The sequence below is a fragment of the Neopsephotus bourkii genome, unplaced genomic scaffold (genome assembly GCF_033783945.1).
Source record: "Neopsephotus bourkii isolate Nb327-2 ecotype Australia unplaced genomic scaffold, CSIRO-AGI_Nbou_v1 NB_196, whole genome shotgun sequence".
Taxonomy (NCBI): Eukaryota; Metazoa; Chordata; class Aves; order Psittaciformes; family Psittacidae; genus Neopsephotus; species Neopsephotus bourkii.
The window spans coordinates 4,909,614-4,928,595 of NW_026900709.1; the positions used below are offsets into that span (position 1 = coordinate 4,909,614).

Below are 18,982 nucleotides of genomic sequence, written 5' to 3' on the forward strand. Positions count from 1 at the left end.
CAACTTTCCATATTTATATGTGAATGTTGAGGGGTTCTGAGAACACTAAGCTAGGACCTCTGTTTTGGGAATGGAGCATTAAGAAATGGCAGAATGAGGGATCGGTACAGTACTTCCCTGTACCAGCATACTGAGAAACTGTCAGTGGTTAGAGTTTAAAGGGATAGCTATTCAGGCACAGTGCTGGCACACAGCTTTGTCTAGCCCTGGAGGCTCTCTGAGTCTCTCCATTCAGTCCTAACACGCAAAGAATATGCTCTGTACACCTCTGCAATTCAGATGGGGCCCTCAATATTACCAGTACAACAAAGCCAAGAGGCTTCCCCAGCCTAACAGTTTCTGTCTCAGCAGTATGCACAAACAGTCCTTGTTTGGTTTAGAACAAAAATTTTGGGAGACCTATTTGTGATCCCAAATTTAAATTCTACCCTCAGAACATACAATGATGCCCATCTGAATTGCTTGGCTGGTTCCATTCAAGCCTATTCATTAAGATGGCCGGGTGCCCATTCACATGGTAGCAGACTATTTTCACTGTGTTGAACTGCCAAGAAGAACAGGTTTAGAAGAATAATCTGCACAGTGTTGCAGTGTCCAGCTCTTCTGCATAAAGATATTTTCCCCATCACTTTATTAACATACTGATTTAGTCTAAGAGCTAAGTTACAGTTCCCAAAAAACACTGCTAGAAATAACCAACTGACTTAAGTCAGATAATTGCTGCATGCCCCAAACAGCACAAGCAACATCAGAGGGATTTCAAAGGGACAATGACTATCTTTTCTGTGATATGCCCATCTTTTTATTTCATAAGGCTTTTGTAAGCACCACAATGTGCTGAAAAGTAACCATCTACAATGCCTGTACAAAAGGCTCCATCCCAAAAGGTGTGATGCAACCCCCTTTCATATGATAACAGAATGCATCTCAAATACTTCCCCAAGAGATTCTACATCTACTCCATAACTAGGAACTTAATTTCATATTTTAGCACTGGTAGCTGTATGGATTTGTGGGCACACAAGGTCCAAGTGTTTCACAGCTGCAGAAACAGCAATGCCACCTGACTGCACTGGTAAAGGGATAGGCAAGGTTTCCTGCATAATACGTAATGCAGCTAGGAAAGGAGTAAATCATTTTACCTTGAGGTGAAGCTGCTGCACAATTCCAAGCTTAGCCTTGCATTACTAGCTTTTGCTTTTTTCCCCATGACCACTCAGTTTCACCACAAGGGGGAGCAGAAACTCCCCGTTACTGCTAGGTTATTACTCAAAGAAACCATGACTTCAAACAAACCACTACCAATCGGCTTTCTCAGACCTCCTCAGAAACCACTCTGGCTTTCCTAAACTTTAGTAAATGAGACAGCATTCAGAAAGACCTAAAGTTACTTCTAAGCATACATGCTGTCAGCCCAGCCCAGATACCAAAACTGTCATTAAGAAAAACGTAAGTAGAACACTCCGTAGAAGTAGAGTTGTAGGTTCAGGCACTGAAATACATGCATCCCTGTAGAAGACAGACCAACTCCAGACCAAGCAGAATGTGCACGCACTGCGCATGAGGAAAAATGAATTCAAAAGTCTACCAGATAAACTTTGTTACAGATGAATGTTTATCAACACAGTTCTTATTGGTCTTGCAGAAAGCTTATGTATGTACATATGGACAGTTTCCATATTAACATACAATTTTCTACTTTCACAGGAGCTTGCTGAATTAAAACGAGTCTTATCCATAGTCATTCCTGTAGGCTTTTTCTTGGATGCGTAACACCATTCTCCGAGCATAAAAATCCCTATATTCCTCAGGTAGTTCTTCGAGTGTTTTCAAGGCCCTGTCCAAGATCTGTATAGCTCTAGAGGCTGCAGTGGGATCTTTATTCCCATAAGTGTCATTCTTATCATAGCAACCAGCAGGAAGGTGCTTCCAAAAGACATTCAGGGCCACTCCAAATTCCTCAGAAATTACATTGTGGAACCACAAAGCTGTAGGAAAAAGAATGTCTAAAGTTAAAATGACTGTCTGAAACTTCCAAGTGACTTGTAACAAGTGTCAGAATCACCCAAACTAGATCTTGCTGAGGAAAGCCTCAAATGCTGTATTTCTTGTTTATTTGTAAATAGTCATCCCTGAGTATATTGTGATGTACCAAATTTAAGATGTTTTTCAAGATATTCACATCAATCCACAACTTCACACAAAAGTAACAAGTGCGGAAGTATAAACAAATACTCAAATATAAGCAAACCATAAGCATGTGAAGGGTGAAAATAAGACATTTTCCCTGTTTACTCATACCTACTTTAAATGCAGGTATCTTTTCATAGATTTAGTCCTTAACTTTGCACACATTGTCCAAGCAGTAATGCAAACCACAAGTGTCAGCCACATCACCCTATGGAACTGTTTTTTACTATGAGATTAGCAACTTTCTACTATGAAAAGATGGGCAATTTCCATTCTGCTAATTTTTTCATTGTAAAGTCGTGAGGCTTTTCAATTGAATCATCATGGCTGTGGTAAGGAAGCAAAGACATTTTTGCCTCATCAAGTACATTTTAAAAAGAAATACAATATGGTATATTTAACCTATTTCAATTTTAAGCTAAGAGACTGAATGCCATGCTTATTGCAGTTTAGGTGCTTGTATGTGCTGAAGACATAGAAAATCTTATTCTGAGAAACAAACATGAAGCTTCTTTCAGGTTCGGAAGAGGGGTTGCTTCTACCTTCTCCGTAATAATCACAAACATTTCTCAAAAAGCATCTTTTTTCAGTGATATACATTCCAGAATGCTGACAAAGCAAGCACCATTCTCTGGACTCAAAAATCCCTATTCTCCCCAGCCACTCTTAAGAGTGCTGAATGTGTTTTAAGTTTGAACCAGCACATTTACTAGCAAAACCAAACTAATGTCTGCATTGCATAGAACAAAGCAGAAATTATGTACACTGACATTAGCAACAGTGACATACCTTTTCCTAACTGTAATCAAAAGTTTCTTTAGAAAGAATCATAAATGGTAAGTTCAAAATTAAGTAAAAAGTCTAAGACAAAGAATATACCTTAAAACTTCCAAAAGATCTACCTTATTCTTGTTTGCCATCCTGTTTATGTTGTCCAGATAACATGAAAAGCAATAGAATAAGTATCTGCCGCAATCTCATAATGAGTCTAAATAACAGATTAACAAGTAGGTGTAGTTCAATAAGAGTAATTCAGCTGATCACCAGAATTTCGTCATCTTAGCCCAGGAAGCAGCTTTGCATTTTCTGCTTGTGCAGAAAAATGATTAGGACTTGTCCTTCAATCCACCGAAGGTGATTATAAATTCCTAGAAGGTCCAATAACTCTACCATCTGTAAACCTCATCAAATCATATGCCTCACAGTTCTTAAGTGCTAGGGCTTTAGAAGAACAGAAACGGTACTTCACTCATTCTGCCATTAGAAAACTCAGGGCACTGAAATAAGTTGAGTTTATAATGCTTATCTATTAAGACACAAATTCAGAAGCATACAGTGTAATCTTGAAGGAAGGTAAACTTGTAGATAAAATAATACCTTTTATTAGGCTAATTAGTAGAGTTAGAAGAAGTAGACATGTTTTGTCTTTAGATGCCCCTACTTACAACACAGACATGCTTTAGTAGTACCTTACCATCCCTTAAAATGTGAAATTGCAAACAAAACTACTTCAAAAAAACACACTGCAGTCAGGAATTCTTTCTTACTTACCTGGAATAAATAACACATCTCCTGCTTCCAGAAAACATTGATAACGCTTGGCTTTCACAAAAAGGGGATATTTCTCTAAGTCTGGGTTATCCACATCTAGCACCTCCGACTTAGTGCCTAGGAAAGTTTTTACAAGCAATGAATAAACATTCCTACTCTTCCAACAGCAAGAAAGCATTATCACATTGTTTGAAATGGCAGTTCTTAAATCAAATTTAATACTGGTTTATTTTTCTAACTCTTCTAAAAAACAGGGAAACCTGATGGCATTCCTCATTTACTGAAGAGACATGTTCTCCTGCTGTCTATATTTCTCCTGTAACACCAAAAGACACTTTCTCTAATGTTTAAAATACCATTCTGAATCCAGACAGAACACCGTACTCCTGCACAGTTAGGTGGGGAAAACAGAACCAGGGGAAGCTGCTATGCTCCTTTACAGTTTTTCTAATGCCTACAATGGCCTACAATTGACTAATGCAAACAGGATCAGAGTTAGAGGACCCAATGACTTCTTTTACATCAAGATGTCTGTTAGTGACTTCTTTTTTCCACAGTGCAACGCTTGTGAGCTGGAAAGGCAACTCTGATCACCAGAATCTGAACTAGATAGATAAGACATGCATACCTGATAAATATAAATACTGTGCATCTCGAGGGCTATACAAAGCAACTCGTTTTTTCCCTGTTACTTGGATTAAGAAGTTATCCATGACCTGGAATAAGCATAGTAAGAGAGATGTCAGCCAAGAGTTAAGAATGAATAGTTAGGCTGCCACTAATCTAAAATATCAGCTTAGAAGAGGGAATTATAAAAACTTTCACATGTTAGGAATTAGCTAAAAGAGCTTCCACACATAGTTAATCAAATAACCTCAAGAATGTAAGTCACTGTATCCCTTCAGCTGCACGTTCTTGACAATTAGTATATCTGGAAACACAATACTGCTTTCCAACAACTTTGGGGTTTTCCTTAATTAGGAATTGAGATCTTTCATCTTAAAACACAAAGACATACCATACTTTAGACATATAAACCAGCAAATTATCATACAAGGCATATTTAAGATTCTGTTCCTTTTCCAGTATTACCCCTATCTCATTTTGCTGATGTTCTATTGATAAAGGATTATTTTTCATGATTATTTCAGATTTTTAACTGACTGAAAACAGTAAAAAAAAAAGGGGGGGGGGGGAAACACAAAAAAATCAAACATATTTGCAAGTATGGAATTAGACAAAAACCAGTAAGATATCATGACCACACAATACATCTATTTAAATTCACTGTACCACTGCATTGATTCATTTCACTGTTCAGAAACACGTGAAGTCCGTCATTAACTGAATTTTGTCAGAGATTTGCACTTTGATATCTCAACCCATAATGCCATCTGTAACATTTAACGTTAAGCACATACATTACCTACATCATAATGTGTCCACAACTGCAATCCAGATGAGCTGATGCGGAAGACGCTAGAGAAAAACTGTTCCTTCTCAAAATATTCTGGAATCTGAATATCTTCTGCCAAAGTAGGAAACTGCTTTCTGATATCTGCAATATCCTGAAATAAAAAGGATACAACTCTTATAGAACCATATATGCACATTAAAATAAGGGAGCAGTTCACTATCATTTCTCATCATATGAAAAATGGGGCTACATCTTCAGCCTTGGTGAATAGCTGAAAAGAGCAATGCTTTTTGGTGGTCACCCTTCCAGCCTTGACTTGGTCAACAATATTAGTAAGAATAGCCAGAGAGCTGCTTTGAGCCATGGCTGCTAGAAGTCACACTGACGAAGCAAGAGATCATCAGAGATCCTTTAATATTAATTTACAAGAAAAGCTAAAAAAATGGGAGGTGAAGAATGTAGTCTTCAGTGATCAGTTAAGCTCTTGTATAACAGCAACTATTTTAGACACTTAGGTTTAAATATTCTGACCTAAATCCAGTCCGAATCACAGGCCAACTGACCATAACCAAGCTGCCTTTCTATACTAAGCAGCCAGAGGGTGACAGCAGGATTTTAAAAATACACAAACTGTAACTTTACAGTACTAGAACTTTCATTTCAAATAACTTACCTTCCTAACATCTTCACCCACTGATCGCAAATAGTACTTTTCATCCTGAAGAGAACACAAAAAGAAAATTGGTTTGGTTTTAGAATAAGAATTAAAAACACGTTAGAAAACTCTGTATTTTCTCAGCAGAGCTTCATTAAAAAATTATATAAATAAATGGCATTTACAAATTCAGCTATTTTGTTGCACTGCCTTTACTGATCCCTGCTGTTCATCTCGAGAAATGGGAAAAACATGTTAACAGAGCAGAAGAGTAAAGCAGGTGGAGACTGCTTCAGCGTTGCTGTTACTGAACAGACTCAAAGCAAATGAAGATTGTAACTTAAGTTCTTCACAATACTGATGCAGGAAGCTATTTCAATTGGTTTCAAAACTTACAGCATACTACCTAGCATAAAAGACAAAAAGCATATCTGCATTCAAAACTGTTTGCTTCCTAATCACAGTTCTCTCAAAATCCCTCTATCCCTCTGATACGTGAAGATAACCACAAAACCACTACTCACAAATTACATTACATTACAATTAATCAGTATTTGTATTTTGATACCAAATGGAATCACATGCTAAAATATCTTCACAACATTTTCTTGCAAATGATACACTTGTTATTCTAAAGCAAGGTTTGATTTCTAACTTTTATGCTGGAATGTTTGCTCATGTAAGCAGTTTTTGTTAACAGAAACAGCATGTCTGAAGTTAACCATATTGTACACATACAAAGCAACTTCTTATAAAAATACTTTTCCCCATACTTCTTCTCTTGGCTCCAAGCCACACAAAACACTTAAATCTAAGATCAAGTGCTTTACTGGAGTAAGACTTTAATTTACAATTCATCATTTTCTCTTCCATATACTGGCAAAATAACCAACAGAAGAAACTGTGACACTAAGGAAGTTACCTCAGAAAGAAAGTACTCTTTGTGGTTGAGTTCAGCTGCTCTTCGTACAAATACATCAAAAGGCAAAGTTCTGAAATACAAATATTTACATTTATATACTGAATCAATGAAACAACACATGGCCTGTAAATGTCAGGTTTAAAATCATAAGCTGAAGATTTAATATGCTGTTTTTTTTCCCCAATTTATTTAACATGGTGACCATGGCAGGGGGGCTGGAACTAGATGATCCTGAGGTCCTTTCTAACCCTAACTATTCTATGATTCTATGACTCATCAGTGTTTGCAGTGGATGTTCAAAGAGTTCTACTGAGACAGAAATCCTACATTTACAAACCACTACTTTAGTAAACTGTTCCCATGTATCCCAACAGAATCACCAATTTGCTGGGGCTGGAAGGCACCTCTGGAGACTCTCCAGGCCAACTCCATGAATTTATTAAACATAACTTCAGAAGATTCAAAAAGAAGCACTGGGCATTAGAGCCTGTCCCTCTGAAATCAATAAGAACATCACACATTTATTTAAATAATGGGAGCTTTCCAAATGAGTACAGATTTTGGCAAACCAAGTAGTAATAGGACATATATTCATTGTTATGAATTCAATGTTAGGTTCATTTAACTCACCATCTCACATTGTCACTGGATAACGAATAGACTGCATGCAAACATCACATTTCAAGCAACCACCAAGTACCCAGGATTAAGAAGAAACTATCCTTAAGCAAACTCTTTCGTGATCTTTTTATGCCTCTACCAGAATGTGACCTGCAGAACACTTCTTTAAACATTTGAGACTTGTCTATAAAGTCAAATACAACAACTAAAGTTAGTGGAAAAACAAACAAAACCCAACCTCTGACTTCAGTTGAACTGTTACATCATGCCACTTACATTTGCTACTGAAGAAAGTGACAACACAACTTTACAAGAGCTTAAACTGACGCATGCTGGTGCTGCCAGAGCTCTGCCCTTGCTGTTTACCCTAATCATTCAATCTTCTCCCTTATGCTAGCACTGGCACTCATCTGTCCTGACGGTGAATCTGCTTGTAAAGCTAAACCAGCAGAAAACCATTCAGATTTCTGCAGCACATCACAACCTGACTGAATGAGCTCCAGAACCAACACAAAGACAGGGGTAGAAGCATACAACTTACTGCAGTACTACTCATGTGAATCAGTTTAAACTCATGGAACTACACATTAAGTCTTCTGTTTCTACTCTTTTATTTCTGCTTATTCTCCCTTCATATTAGAATGAGGGGCTTGCTGTGGAAAGGGTCAAAGCTTCCTGAATTTCAAGTGAAGTAGCTGGAACTTTATAACGAAGTACCATCACAGCACCTCTATACAACTGTCTACAAACCTGCTAAAATTAGTATGCCAGAGCAACTGTATGTGAATTCACAATAAGAGGTATTATGAAAAGAAACAAAATAAAGCAGGGAAATAAAAATATAGTGATAAGGCAAAATCATTCAAGTATGAGCTAATCTAAAAGACTCAAAATTTGCAGTGTTATTCCTCTGAATAACAGGCTCCACTCATAGAGAGTTGTAGCTTGTTTACACTTATAGCATATGCTTCTGCCTGCTTAATAGCTGACTGAACACATCTTGCTCCCACTTAAGGAAAACAAACGAGAAGCAAAATAAAGGCATTTTCCCTTGAAGAACACCACAGTGACTGAGATTAGATGAACCCTGAAAAAATGTTTTGGCATCTACATGAGAGGAACTTCAGAGGAGATCAAGAGTTTATGTGACCCACATCAAGATTAAAGAGCTGGTGAAACGTGTGGCATCCAGTAGTTTGAACACTCTGAGAACTGCACATGCTAACTTTGAAAGCTTTGTTTAATCAGTAACATCCCTCCTAGAGTGGAATAGCAAGCCTGCCACATGCCAGCATTCAAAGAGGTTCAGACACATGATGAGTCAGAAACTAGCTCTACTCAGTAACACTGAAAACACACCATATAACCAGAACAAAATAGCAGATCAGGGTATTCATAGAATCAATAGTAGCAAGGGGGATTGGTTTGTTTTTCTTACCAATGCCAGATTATGCCAGGCTCAAATTTCCTACCAGAGTGCTCTGTCAAAATATCTTTATAACACTTCTTTGTGCCATTACTTTTAAGACCCTGTTTGGCCCCTTCTTTCACCATTGTAGTATTTATTCAGGGTGTTGAGATGTTTGTGACATGAAGAGGGGGAAGTCAAGGACAGCACTTTGATACATAATTTAAAGTTTTCAGAAAGTATCTTCATGCTGTCACCCTCAGCTTCAAACAGATGCGTTGTACGTCTAAAAGTTACAAGCACATGACTTTAAAATACAAGAGGCCTTGGAACAAAGTACCTATACACAAAGTTCTTACTGAGAAAATCCATCTGTGGCACTGCAGAAACATGAATCTTCACTTCTTTAGATCCTATGGCTTGGCTCAGGTAATCTACTGTCCATTTGGTTGTGCAAGCTCCGAGTTCCATCCCTTTAAGCACTACTGGCTTTCTCTAATAAACAAAAAACATAAAAAAAAAAATCAATGGTGAAATAATTGCAGTGACCCAAAATCTCAAAAAACCCAGAATTAATTTTTCAAACCAAGTACACACAAACAATCCAGTTGAATACCAGGACCCATTACACAAAGTCATAACTGATGTATTCAGACACAACCAGTATGAAACAGAATGCTGAATGCTGAAACAAAATGCAGTAGATAGTGGGGTTCTTTCTCTATTTACTATATCCTCTTTCTTAGCAGGGTAAGGAAAGACTTGGAGGGGCAAAGACAATTTTAACACACACCTTGTGCTGGGCCATAACGGCCCAGGTATCTAGCTGGACTAAGGAATAGCTTTAGTCAGTCTAGCCCATTCTTAGCAGAAAATAGACAAAAGAGACCATACAGTTAAAATCATAGAATCATAGAATCAAGTAGGTTGGAAAAGACCTTTAAGATCATCAAGTCCAACCTTTACCCCAGGACTACCAAGACCACTACTAAACCTGGTAACTGAGGTCCTCATCTACACAGTTTTTGAGCACTTCCAGGGAAGGTGATTCCACTTCCCTGGGCAGCCTGTTCCAATGCCTCATCATCCTCTCTGTGAAGAAATCTTTTTAAATATCCAACCTAAAGTCCCCGGGCACAACTTGAGGCCATCACCTCTTGTCCTATCACTTGTTACCTGGGAGAGGAGACCATCCCCACCTCACTATAACCTCCTTTCTGGTAGTTGTAGAGAGCAGTAAGGTCCCCCCTTGAGCCCTCTCTTCTCCAGACTAAACACTCGCAGTTCCCTCAGCCACTCCTCACAGGAGCTGTGCTCTAAGCTGTACAGCATCTGCTATGGTAATGCTCTATGCTCTTATGAAAGTTCTTTCCACTAAGGTTCCTTGACACTGACAACCACAAGCAGGTTTGATGCAGAGCAAGCAATAAAAATCAGGAAGAGACACCTTTGCTTTGAATTGGGATCTTGGAGAATAAACAGGAAGCAGCGATAACAAAGCAACAAAACCAGCAATCACACCTTTTTTTAACTACTGCTAAAGGAAACGAGCTCATGGAGCGACCAGCTGTCAGAGTCTGCCAGCAGCTCAGAAACGATCTGCCTGGCCGCTAAACTCATATTCAACTTAATGGCTCCTCAGGAAAACACGTAAACCCGCAGCCTGCGGTTTGCCTCCACTAACTCTGCCAGGCTGCCACAGGAAACGCAGTGCCTTTCCTCCCCTTCCCTCCTCGCACAGTCCGAGCTTGCTCCCGCAGGCCCACAACACCCAGTGTGCGCCCGCGGGCCCGGCGGCTCGGCTGGGCCTGCGGAGCTGCTCCAAGCCGTACCCGGGGGTAGATGTCGCTGAGGAACCGCTCCCGCGTGACGCCGCTCAGCCGCTCCACCAGCTCCACCGGCTGCTCCCGCCGCTCCATGACTGCTCCCTCGCCACACATCCGTGTCCGCCTTCCACCGCTCCCGCCCGGGAAGAAGAGCTCGCGCAGAAACGTTCCTTGCCTCCCTCCCCACACACACCACTAGGCAAGGGCGGCAGAGCCGGCAGGTCCCAGCGTGACTCCATGCTCCTCTAGACTAGCACGCTCGGAACCGCCAAGCACCAAACCGGCGCCACCTCCGGACGAAGCCCCACTGTGATGGAACCAGTGGCGGCGGCTCTTGTTTCCAGCGGAGCGGGAGTTCAGACCGGACCGGACGGGGCGGGGGGACGGCAGCGGCCATCATGGCGCTGCGCGCGGCTACGGGCCGCTGCCGCTGGCTCGTGCGCGCGCTCGCGGCGCCGCGTCCGGCCCGAGTCCCCCCGGTACCACCATTACCACCGCCCGCCGCTGCCGCCGCCTCGGGCCTGCTCCGGGCCCACGCCCGGTTCGCCAGCACCGCCGGGCAGGACCCGGAGGGCGAGCGTCCGCAGCGGCGGGTGGTGGTGGTGAGGATCACCAGCCCCTTCGCCTGGCTCCGCACCCGCTTCTATTACCTTCTCATCAGGCTCTACTTCGATCAGGAGTTCAGCATTGAGGAGTTCACGCGGGGAGCCAAGCAGGTGAGCGGCGGGCGGGCGGCGGGGCGCGAACACCGGGCCCGGCGCGGTGCTGTGGGAAGGGGGAGCAGGAGGGCAGGCCAGCCGGCCTGCCTGCCTGCCTGCCTGCCTGAGGGGAGGAGTGCCCAGTGGTCGTCGGAGGTAGCCGTTCTTCAGACTTTTACTGTTTTCTTTCCCAGATTCCAGCATTAAAATGAGCTGGTTGAGCCCATTCCCCAGAGTAATATGAAGGAACGTGTTGCCCAGTGTTTTGAAGACTCTAAGGGGAAATGTGTCTCCTTTTACCTGGTTTCCCAAAATGACAATGCTTAGGCAGGTATAGAGTTGGTGCCATATGAGGAATGTCTGAGAGAACTGGATTTGTTCAGCCTTGAGAGAAGAAGGCTCCACGGAGACCTTATAACCATGTTCCAGTATTTAAAAGGTAGCTACAAAGATGGAGACTCCCTTTTTATAAGGAATCACATGGAAAAGATGAAGGGTAATGGGCATAAGTTACTCCTGGGGAGATTCCAAGTGGGCACCGGGAAATTTTTCCCGGTGAGAACAAAGAACCATTGGAATCTGCCCAGGGAAGTGGTGGACTCCCTAGTGTTGGACACTTTTAAGATGCAGCTGCACACAGGGTGCTGGGACGTTTAGTCTAGTTTATGCTTTGCATAGAAGGGTTGGACCAGGTGATCCTTGAGGTCCCTTCAAATATGGTGCTCTATGAGTTTATGATAGATTTGTTTCTCAAAATTTACGAACTCAGTGAGCATTGTCAACAGTGTGTGTCAAAAGGTAAGTAATCTCAAAGCTAATAACATAAAACATACAGTGTAACCTCTGTCAAGCTTCAATTAATTGCATTTAATGTTAAAGAACAAACAGAAAATGTTAGCTTGAAATAACACTCCAGGGGGTAGGGCACAGAACATTAAAATGCTTGGGAGCAATTCAAGAGAGACAGAAAAAACCTACACCAAATTAGGTGCTATGCATGCAGAATCACCTGGTTTACCTTGCCCTGGGTTTGTTTGTACTTGCTGCAGAGTCCTAAACACTGTCTCTGAGTTTCATATGTAGCCTTTTTTAATATATGAAGGCATTATTAAGTGCAAATGCCTGTGAAGTCAAGGAGGAAAAGGGAATTTAGTTTCCTGAAGTTTAAAGACTAAACCAGGTTTATGAAGAAATTTTATAAAACTACAGCTTCTGTTATGACTGAAACCAGGAGAAAGGCTGGGAAAAGGGGCAGGGGAACAAAATGGTTACAGGGAAAGATATAGACTCTTTGAATTACCAAAAAGGATAAAACCAGCTTATGTATATTACTGTATGTAATGCCTCTTTTTTTTTAAGTTACGCATTCAGGTGCCTGTTGTCAAAAGTTTTAATGCTTTAAATGAGAGACTGAAAAGAAACCTCATGTTTTTATCAGTTCATAGAATCACTGTTTTAATGCTGCAGGGCTTCCATTTCAGTGGTGATGCACTCTGCAAACATTGAAATCTTAAATCTTGGAATATTTGGGTAGCTTGTCACATAATGATAGATCTGCCTGAAAAATAAGCCAGCTTAATGTTGTTTGTTCATCTCATTTTCTCTCTTTCTTCCTTTTTTCTTTTTGGTAGGCCTTTTCTGTTGTTTCAAAGCTGCTGTCTCAGCGTAAACTTGAGCTGCTGGATGAACTTGTATCAGCAGAGGTAAATGTTTTCTATGTCTCACTCTAGCCATTGATTTTTCCATTATGAAGTAACATACATTTAGCCTGTCATTATCTACAAATAATGCCAGTTTGGTTTGATTTGGGAAAAACTGCATAATGCTGAACGATAATGTATAAGCGATTGTTTGTCCTGTAGCTTTTTTAATGTTTACTTTCAAGGCATGAAACTTAGTTTAAAGTTACCATATTAAACAAAAATTCTCGCCATGGGGGTAAGCACCAATTGCCAGAAAGACTGCTGGTGTACCAGAAAGGGTTGTAAGGCAGTGGGTTCTGGATGGTGAATGGAATTACATACCTCTGTTGGCGTAGGCAGAGAGCTGATGCTTTGCTCATCCATGCTGCACTAATCCATTCTACCCCCAGGCAGATCATACAGCCCGTTACTGGTTTCAGCTGGAAGCCCTCTGTCTTGTGTCATGGTCTCAGGGGTGTGGCTGGCCTGGCTAGTTGGACATTGGTGTTCTTTGTTCTGTGTTTTTATGAGTTTTTAATGGCTGAAGTTGTCGGGCCTTCCCAGGGGATGGAGGGAGAAGATTCATCATAGTTAGGAGAGAAGATACTTCAAACCTATGTCTGCTTTATTACTGGGTGTCAGCTTGGCCTGCCCTATTGCCACCCATGCCTTTGCAAGAAAATTTGGTGCTGTTGTACTGCATCCCACTGGACAATCTTTCTTCTCTTTGTGAGCGGATATAGTCATAAAACGTGAGTTTGTTTACTACAGTTGTCTTGGAAAAGCATCTCCTCTTCTTTTGCTCATCCTAAATTCTTCTGGTGATCGTGTTAACATCTGTCCAGAGACCTAATTTAACCAGAGCATGTAATGGATGAGCCTGTGATACCACACTACTTTGTTGTTGCTTTGGCCAGTGCCAAATACCTGCACAATATACTCGAAATCAATGTCTTCTAGTGAAGATTGCTTCTTGCTTCCATTTGACCCCTGGATTTGTTTGTTATCCAGAAATGGCAGTTCTAGTTAGGCTAAAAACTGAGTATGAATTAAAAATAACTGCTGCACAGTTTCATCCTTCCTTGTGACATATCCTTTTCATGGTGTTTGAGGTGACGTCTATGTTCAGTTTGTGCACCACAGTCTTTTTCTACTTAACACAGCTGTGTAGGTCTTAGGATGTCCACATACCATGTCTGGGAATGTGGTATGGAACTTAAGTCCCAGAACAATGATTTTTCAGTCTTTTCTGATCTGCAAATGTCTAAAGTTTTTCTAATCGGAATGTGGGTCACAAAATGTCAAAGATGAACTTAGTGGTAATCGAACGGATTTGTGAAAGGTAATTAAGAAATGAATCGAAAGCTAAAGAATAAACACATAGTGACAAATCAGCAGTGAGAAGGCAGAGTGTAAGCATGATCTGGTGTTTTCTGGGCATACAGGCCTTGCAACTTCTGTTTTGACAGTACCTTTTCTAGACATTTTTTAAAAATACTTAGTTTTCATTGGTGTGAGCAGTAAAAGGATCTTCTTTAATATCACCAAATTAGGGTTTTTAGGAGAGCCTAAGCTTCCCAGTGTTTTTCACTTTTGTTGTATATGTTACATGATACAGCTCATTTTATTAACTGCAGTTGAAAGGATTGTTACTTCAATTTCCTAATGAAAAACTAAGTGACAGTTTTTCTGAATTTAGGTACTTCAGGTGCTGAAGGAAAAGATTTCTTTGCTCCCTGACAGCCACAGGGATGCTTTAGCAGCTGACATTGATTCAATCATGTACACAACAGAAGGAGATGTTCGCATTTACTATGATGATGATGGTATGTTTAGAATTCTAAACCATTCCAGCAATGGCAGTCTTATTTCCTGATTTTGCTACTAAGCAGGTATTCTCCTTACAGATGTGGTTTTGAGTACTGTTTCTTGTTCCTTGTTTTTCTGTTTGTCCCATCCCTGGCAGTGTTCAAGGACAGGTTGGATGGGGCTTTGAGTAGTCTGGTCAACTGGAAGGTGTCCTGTCCATGGCATGGGAGTTTGGAACTAGGTGATCTTTAAGGTCCCTTTCAACCCAAGCCATTCTATGATTTTATGTACAGTTCCTTGATTTCCTTTTAAATCAGAAACTGAGAGATTATTGCTAGTAAGTTGTGGTGCCATTTTGACTTCTGTTTAGGTTTTGCTTATTCCTCTTTTTTAATTTCAGATTTTTCATATTATTAGTCCTTAGCAATCTCAAACCACTTAAAACCAATTATTGTACTGTGTGCAGAAAGCCGTTTGCTTCAGGAATGAAAATACATCTGCCAAGAAGAATAGTGAAGGCTGAATAATGAAATAAATTTTGCTGTCCTCACTTCTATTCTGGTTTCATGGAACAGACTTTATTCTAGGACTTTTGAAGCTGGTGATGAGCTCAAATAATTTTTTCTTTGGTTTGAACTACAGCATTAAGAGCTCAGGTCACTATCAGACACAGTAGAGACAGTTTGTAGTCTAACCATGGGTCTTCCAATGAGCATTTAAAATTGTTAGACCAGTGAAATTTTTTCCTTTTTTGGGACATAGGGATTTTTTTTTTTTTATTTGTCCTAGATTGCTCCTGAGTTTCAACTACTCTCATACTTCCATAGTATCAGTAGTTGGCTTTGGACTTTGGTAACTAACTTTTTTCACACGGTTTGATTACGTACAGTATCACATGATACTCATGGTAAAATACATACCTTTCTACAGAGTACATTTTTAGTGTTGCTAAACAGCATGAATATGGTTTTAATTAGCTTTATCACTTATTACTCTATCACGCATTCTTTATGGCTGAAGTCAGCTGCCCTTCCAGGGTCTCACTAGAATATATGCTAGGTAACAAATAGGAGTATTTGACCAATGAGAAACATAAGATCTTACCTTATGCTTTGATTTATTTCCAACAGGAAGAAAGTTTGTTAGCATCTTGATGTGTTTCTGGTATCTGAATGGTGCTAACCTACCTGATGAAGTACCAGGTGAAACCAAAGTTTTCCAGATTGTGTTTGGAGATGAAAGTTCAAAAGAAAAAAAACATCTTTTAACAGCAAATTATGAGTAAGTTTACGTGTCCCTTTTTCTCTTCATGTGCATGGGCTAGCTGCACGGAAAGCAGTTCAGGAACTGAAGGCATTCACACTGTGGCAGTGCAGGAACTTGTTATGTTTTAATTTACCTTGATTCTAATCTAAGTTCTCATCCAGCTTTCCACTGCGCCAATTTTTTTAAGTACCCCTTAAAGTCATTGTGTTATTGCCTTGCTTCTGAGTTGACATTAGTGGGAACTCTTATCAGGAAGAGCAGTAGTTGGAGCAGCGAATGAGGTTTCTGGTCCTTTCCTATACCACTCCTACAGCTCTCAGGAAATAGGCCAATATCAGTCCTTGTTTTCTATCTCTTAGAGCACAGCTAAGAGCAATGCAGTCAAGCCAAGAGGTTGGGTGTGGTGCTGTTGACTTGTCACTTTCCACACAGAAGTCAGAACTGCAGTTAGTTGAAAAAGTAGCTCATGAAGAGGAATTTATTTAGCTAAATGCTTTCTGCAGAAGGTTAGCACAAGGCAACATCACCTGGTGTTCAGATAGTTCATACCACTCTGATCCAAGTACTCAAAGAACACGTTGTGTAGAGGAATTTTCATAGGACTGCTTGTAAATAATGTCTGTGTTAGTGTACTGATGTTGGAGCAGTGCAGAAATACCTGCACAGCAGGCAAAAGGTACTGAAAATAACATTATTAGGGGAGAAATGAGGATTTTTGTGTGAGAAATGCAACATAATCAATGACTTTAACAACCATGTTTGAAATGGTGAGACTATGGGTCTAGTTGATGAGGAGCTCTGAAACAAAGGAAACATTCTGAGGACACCAGTGCTTTTTGCCTGGATAGATTTTTGTGGATCCATACCTTAGCTGAATTCAGAATCTTCCTTACATCTGGAGGCTTCTGAGGTTCCATTAACTTCAAGAGTCTACATAAAGCCCTAAATATCTTCCTAATCGCTAGCAGAAATATCTCTGCAAGTATGTGTTTCTTCTGCTATTAACAGTGCCAACCTAAATTCAAATTAGAAAATATCCTGCAGGCCTTGGAAGCCTACTGTTAAGTATTTGGGTGTCTGGAGAAGACAGTTTCCAGTAGTGGATTTGCAAGTAATTGGAAAGGACTGAGGTGATACTGCTTGTGTCGACAATGTGCAGGTTGCTTGGAGCGTGAATATTCAGCTTGAAGTTCAGGCCTATCTTTAGATGGCCAGCAATCAAAACTGACATGATCAGGGAGAGAGACATTATGACTACAAAAGGAAGAAGACTGTATGAAAAGAGGGTTTCATTTTCCTAGTAACAGCTGTGAGATTCACTGATACTGTTAGCTTGATCTTCAGTGTATTTCTGAAGATAATTTACTTTTAAAGCATGGTTCAGTAAAAATGAAAATTTTCAGGTAGAATGCATAGCATGTGATTTCCTTTTACAATGCAGCTGCCGTCCCATTAAATGAAAACCATTATTTGGAGATGAAGATCTGACACAGAGCCATATTCATAGTTACTGCTATGAAAACTGAGTGCTTTCTTGATATCAGGGTCTTTACTATTGCTGCTTGATGCTGTCTGTGGGATCTCAACCAAAATACTCTGAAGCCAGTGCACTCTGTTTCTTACTATAGAATTAATTTTGATACTCTGTTTTGGGGCATAAGCGTCAGAGTCTAAGGAGCTCTTAAGGAATAACTTTGAATTAAAGTATTTCTTCACAATTTCTAGTTGGTATTAGTAGCTATTTAAGGATCAAGTAAATTTTAACAACTCTGCATCTACTGTCTTTACTTTTGCAGGTTCCAAAGGGAATTTACAGAAGGAGCAAAACCAGACTGGACAATTACACGGATTGAACATCCAAGGCTATTAGAATAAATACCTTCTACAGTCTTTTTGTGTACCACTGGAGATGTTCGGTCTCTCTTCCCCCCACCCCCCTTCCCGTCCAAAAGAGGGATGAATTTTGTATGTTTCATTTCCCAAAATTGTTCCTGAAACTTACTCTGTGCTGCGGCATTACAATAAAGCCTTTTCCCTGGAGCAGGCTAGTACAAGTTTAATTGGTACTGATGCTCATCCAAGGCATTTACACAGCACAGTTTCACACAGGCCAGTATTACGGGTATGTTGACTTCTTACATTATGAGAAGAAATGGTTCTGCTTGAAGGTAAACAACACTTTTCTGGCTGGTGGCCCCTCTGAGTTATTTTCCTGTTTCTTTCTTCCCTAGGGACTGTACAATATGTAACTGAATAATATGCCAGATTAAATAGAGGTAGATGGACTTCTTAGATTGTCTAGCCTCAGCAGTTCATTTTGAGGTAATCTTGGCTTTGAATACATTTGAGATTAAAAAAGTTGGTGCCATTTATCAGTATTTGGTATAGGACTGGAGTAAGAGAAAACTTCCAGCATTTCACCAGGAAGATGAATCAATCTGATACATATATTTTGAAAAATAAAACCAACATTCCTTTCAATTCAATGACACACAGGCAAGCTTAGAGGTTTATGAAAGAAAAAGTAGTCAAAAACATGAATTTAAAAGAGCTACCTGAGAGTGACTCTAAATAAAGTCCCCTGAAATGCTTGTTGAAGAAATGAGCAACTCATTAAATGTTGCAACTGATTCTCAGATTATCTCTGTTACTGGCACATTACAGGTGAGGGTAGCTTTAGTAGTTTTTACATGCAGGTCAACAGGAGATCATCATAACAGTTTCTTTTCTTCACTATCTCAGCTTTAAAGATATAGCTAACTTTTTACCCAGGCATGTTATAGAGATCTGTGCAGTGTTTTGAAAGCATGAAGTGTAGTTGCTGTGATTCACAGTAGTGATTGAAAGGTATAAATTAAATTTACATGGTTCAGGTCTTTTGATACAGTGATTTGATGAGAAGAATGTTTTAACACTTATCAACAAGGTTTTTTATGT

The 18,982-nt window shown here is 40.2% G+C and overlaps 2 protein-coding genes across 2 annotated transcripts; one reads left to right on the forward strand and one right to left on the reverse strand.

Annotated features, from left to right (window-relative positions):
* Nucleotides 1-1,597: 1,597 nt before the first annotated feature.
* Nucleotides 1,598-10,804, reverse strand: TYW5 (tRNA-yW synthesizing protein 5). Its single transcript, XM_061377670.1, has 8 exons — nt 10,597-10,804; nt 9,105-9,259; nt 6,736-6,805; nt 5,832-5,876; nt 5,172-5,309; nt 4,370-4,457; nt 3,742-3,858; nt 1,598-1,988 (listed from the first exon to the last, which is right to left on the reverse strand). The coding sequence occupies exons 1-8, from the start codon at nt 10,702-10,704 to the stop codon at nt 1,732-1,734; spliced, it is 978 nt and encodes a 325-aa protein (XP_061233654.1). The 5' UTR covers nt 10,705-10,804; the 3' UTR covers nt 1,598-1,731.
* Nucleotides 10,805-10,946: 142 nt separating this feature from the next.
* MAIP1 (matrix AAA peptidase interacting protein 1) lies at nt 10,947-18,085 on the forward strand. The gene is made up of 5 exons (XM_061377190.1): nt 10,947-11,306; nt 12,920-12,991; nt 14,670-14,796; nt 15,910-16,060; nt 17,842-18,085. Exons 1-5 carry the CDS (start codon nt 10,989-10,991, stop codon nt 17,918-17,920), a joined length of 747 nt encoding a protein of 248 aa, XP_061233174.1. The 5' UTR covers nt 10,947-10,988; the 3' UTR covers nt 17,921-18,085.
* Nucleotides 18,086-18,982: the final 897 nt, after the last annotated feature.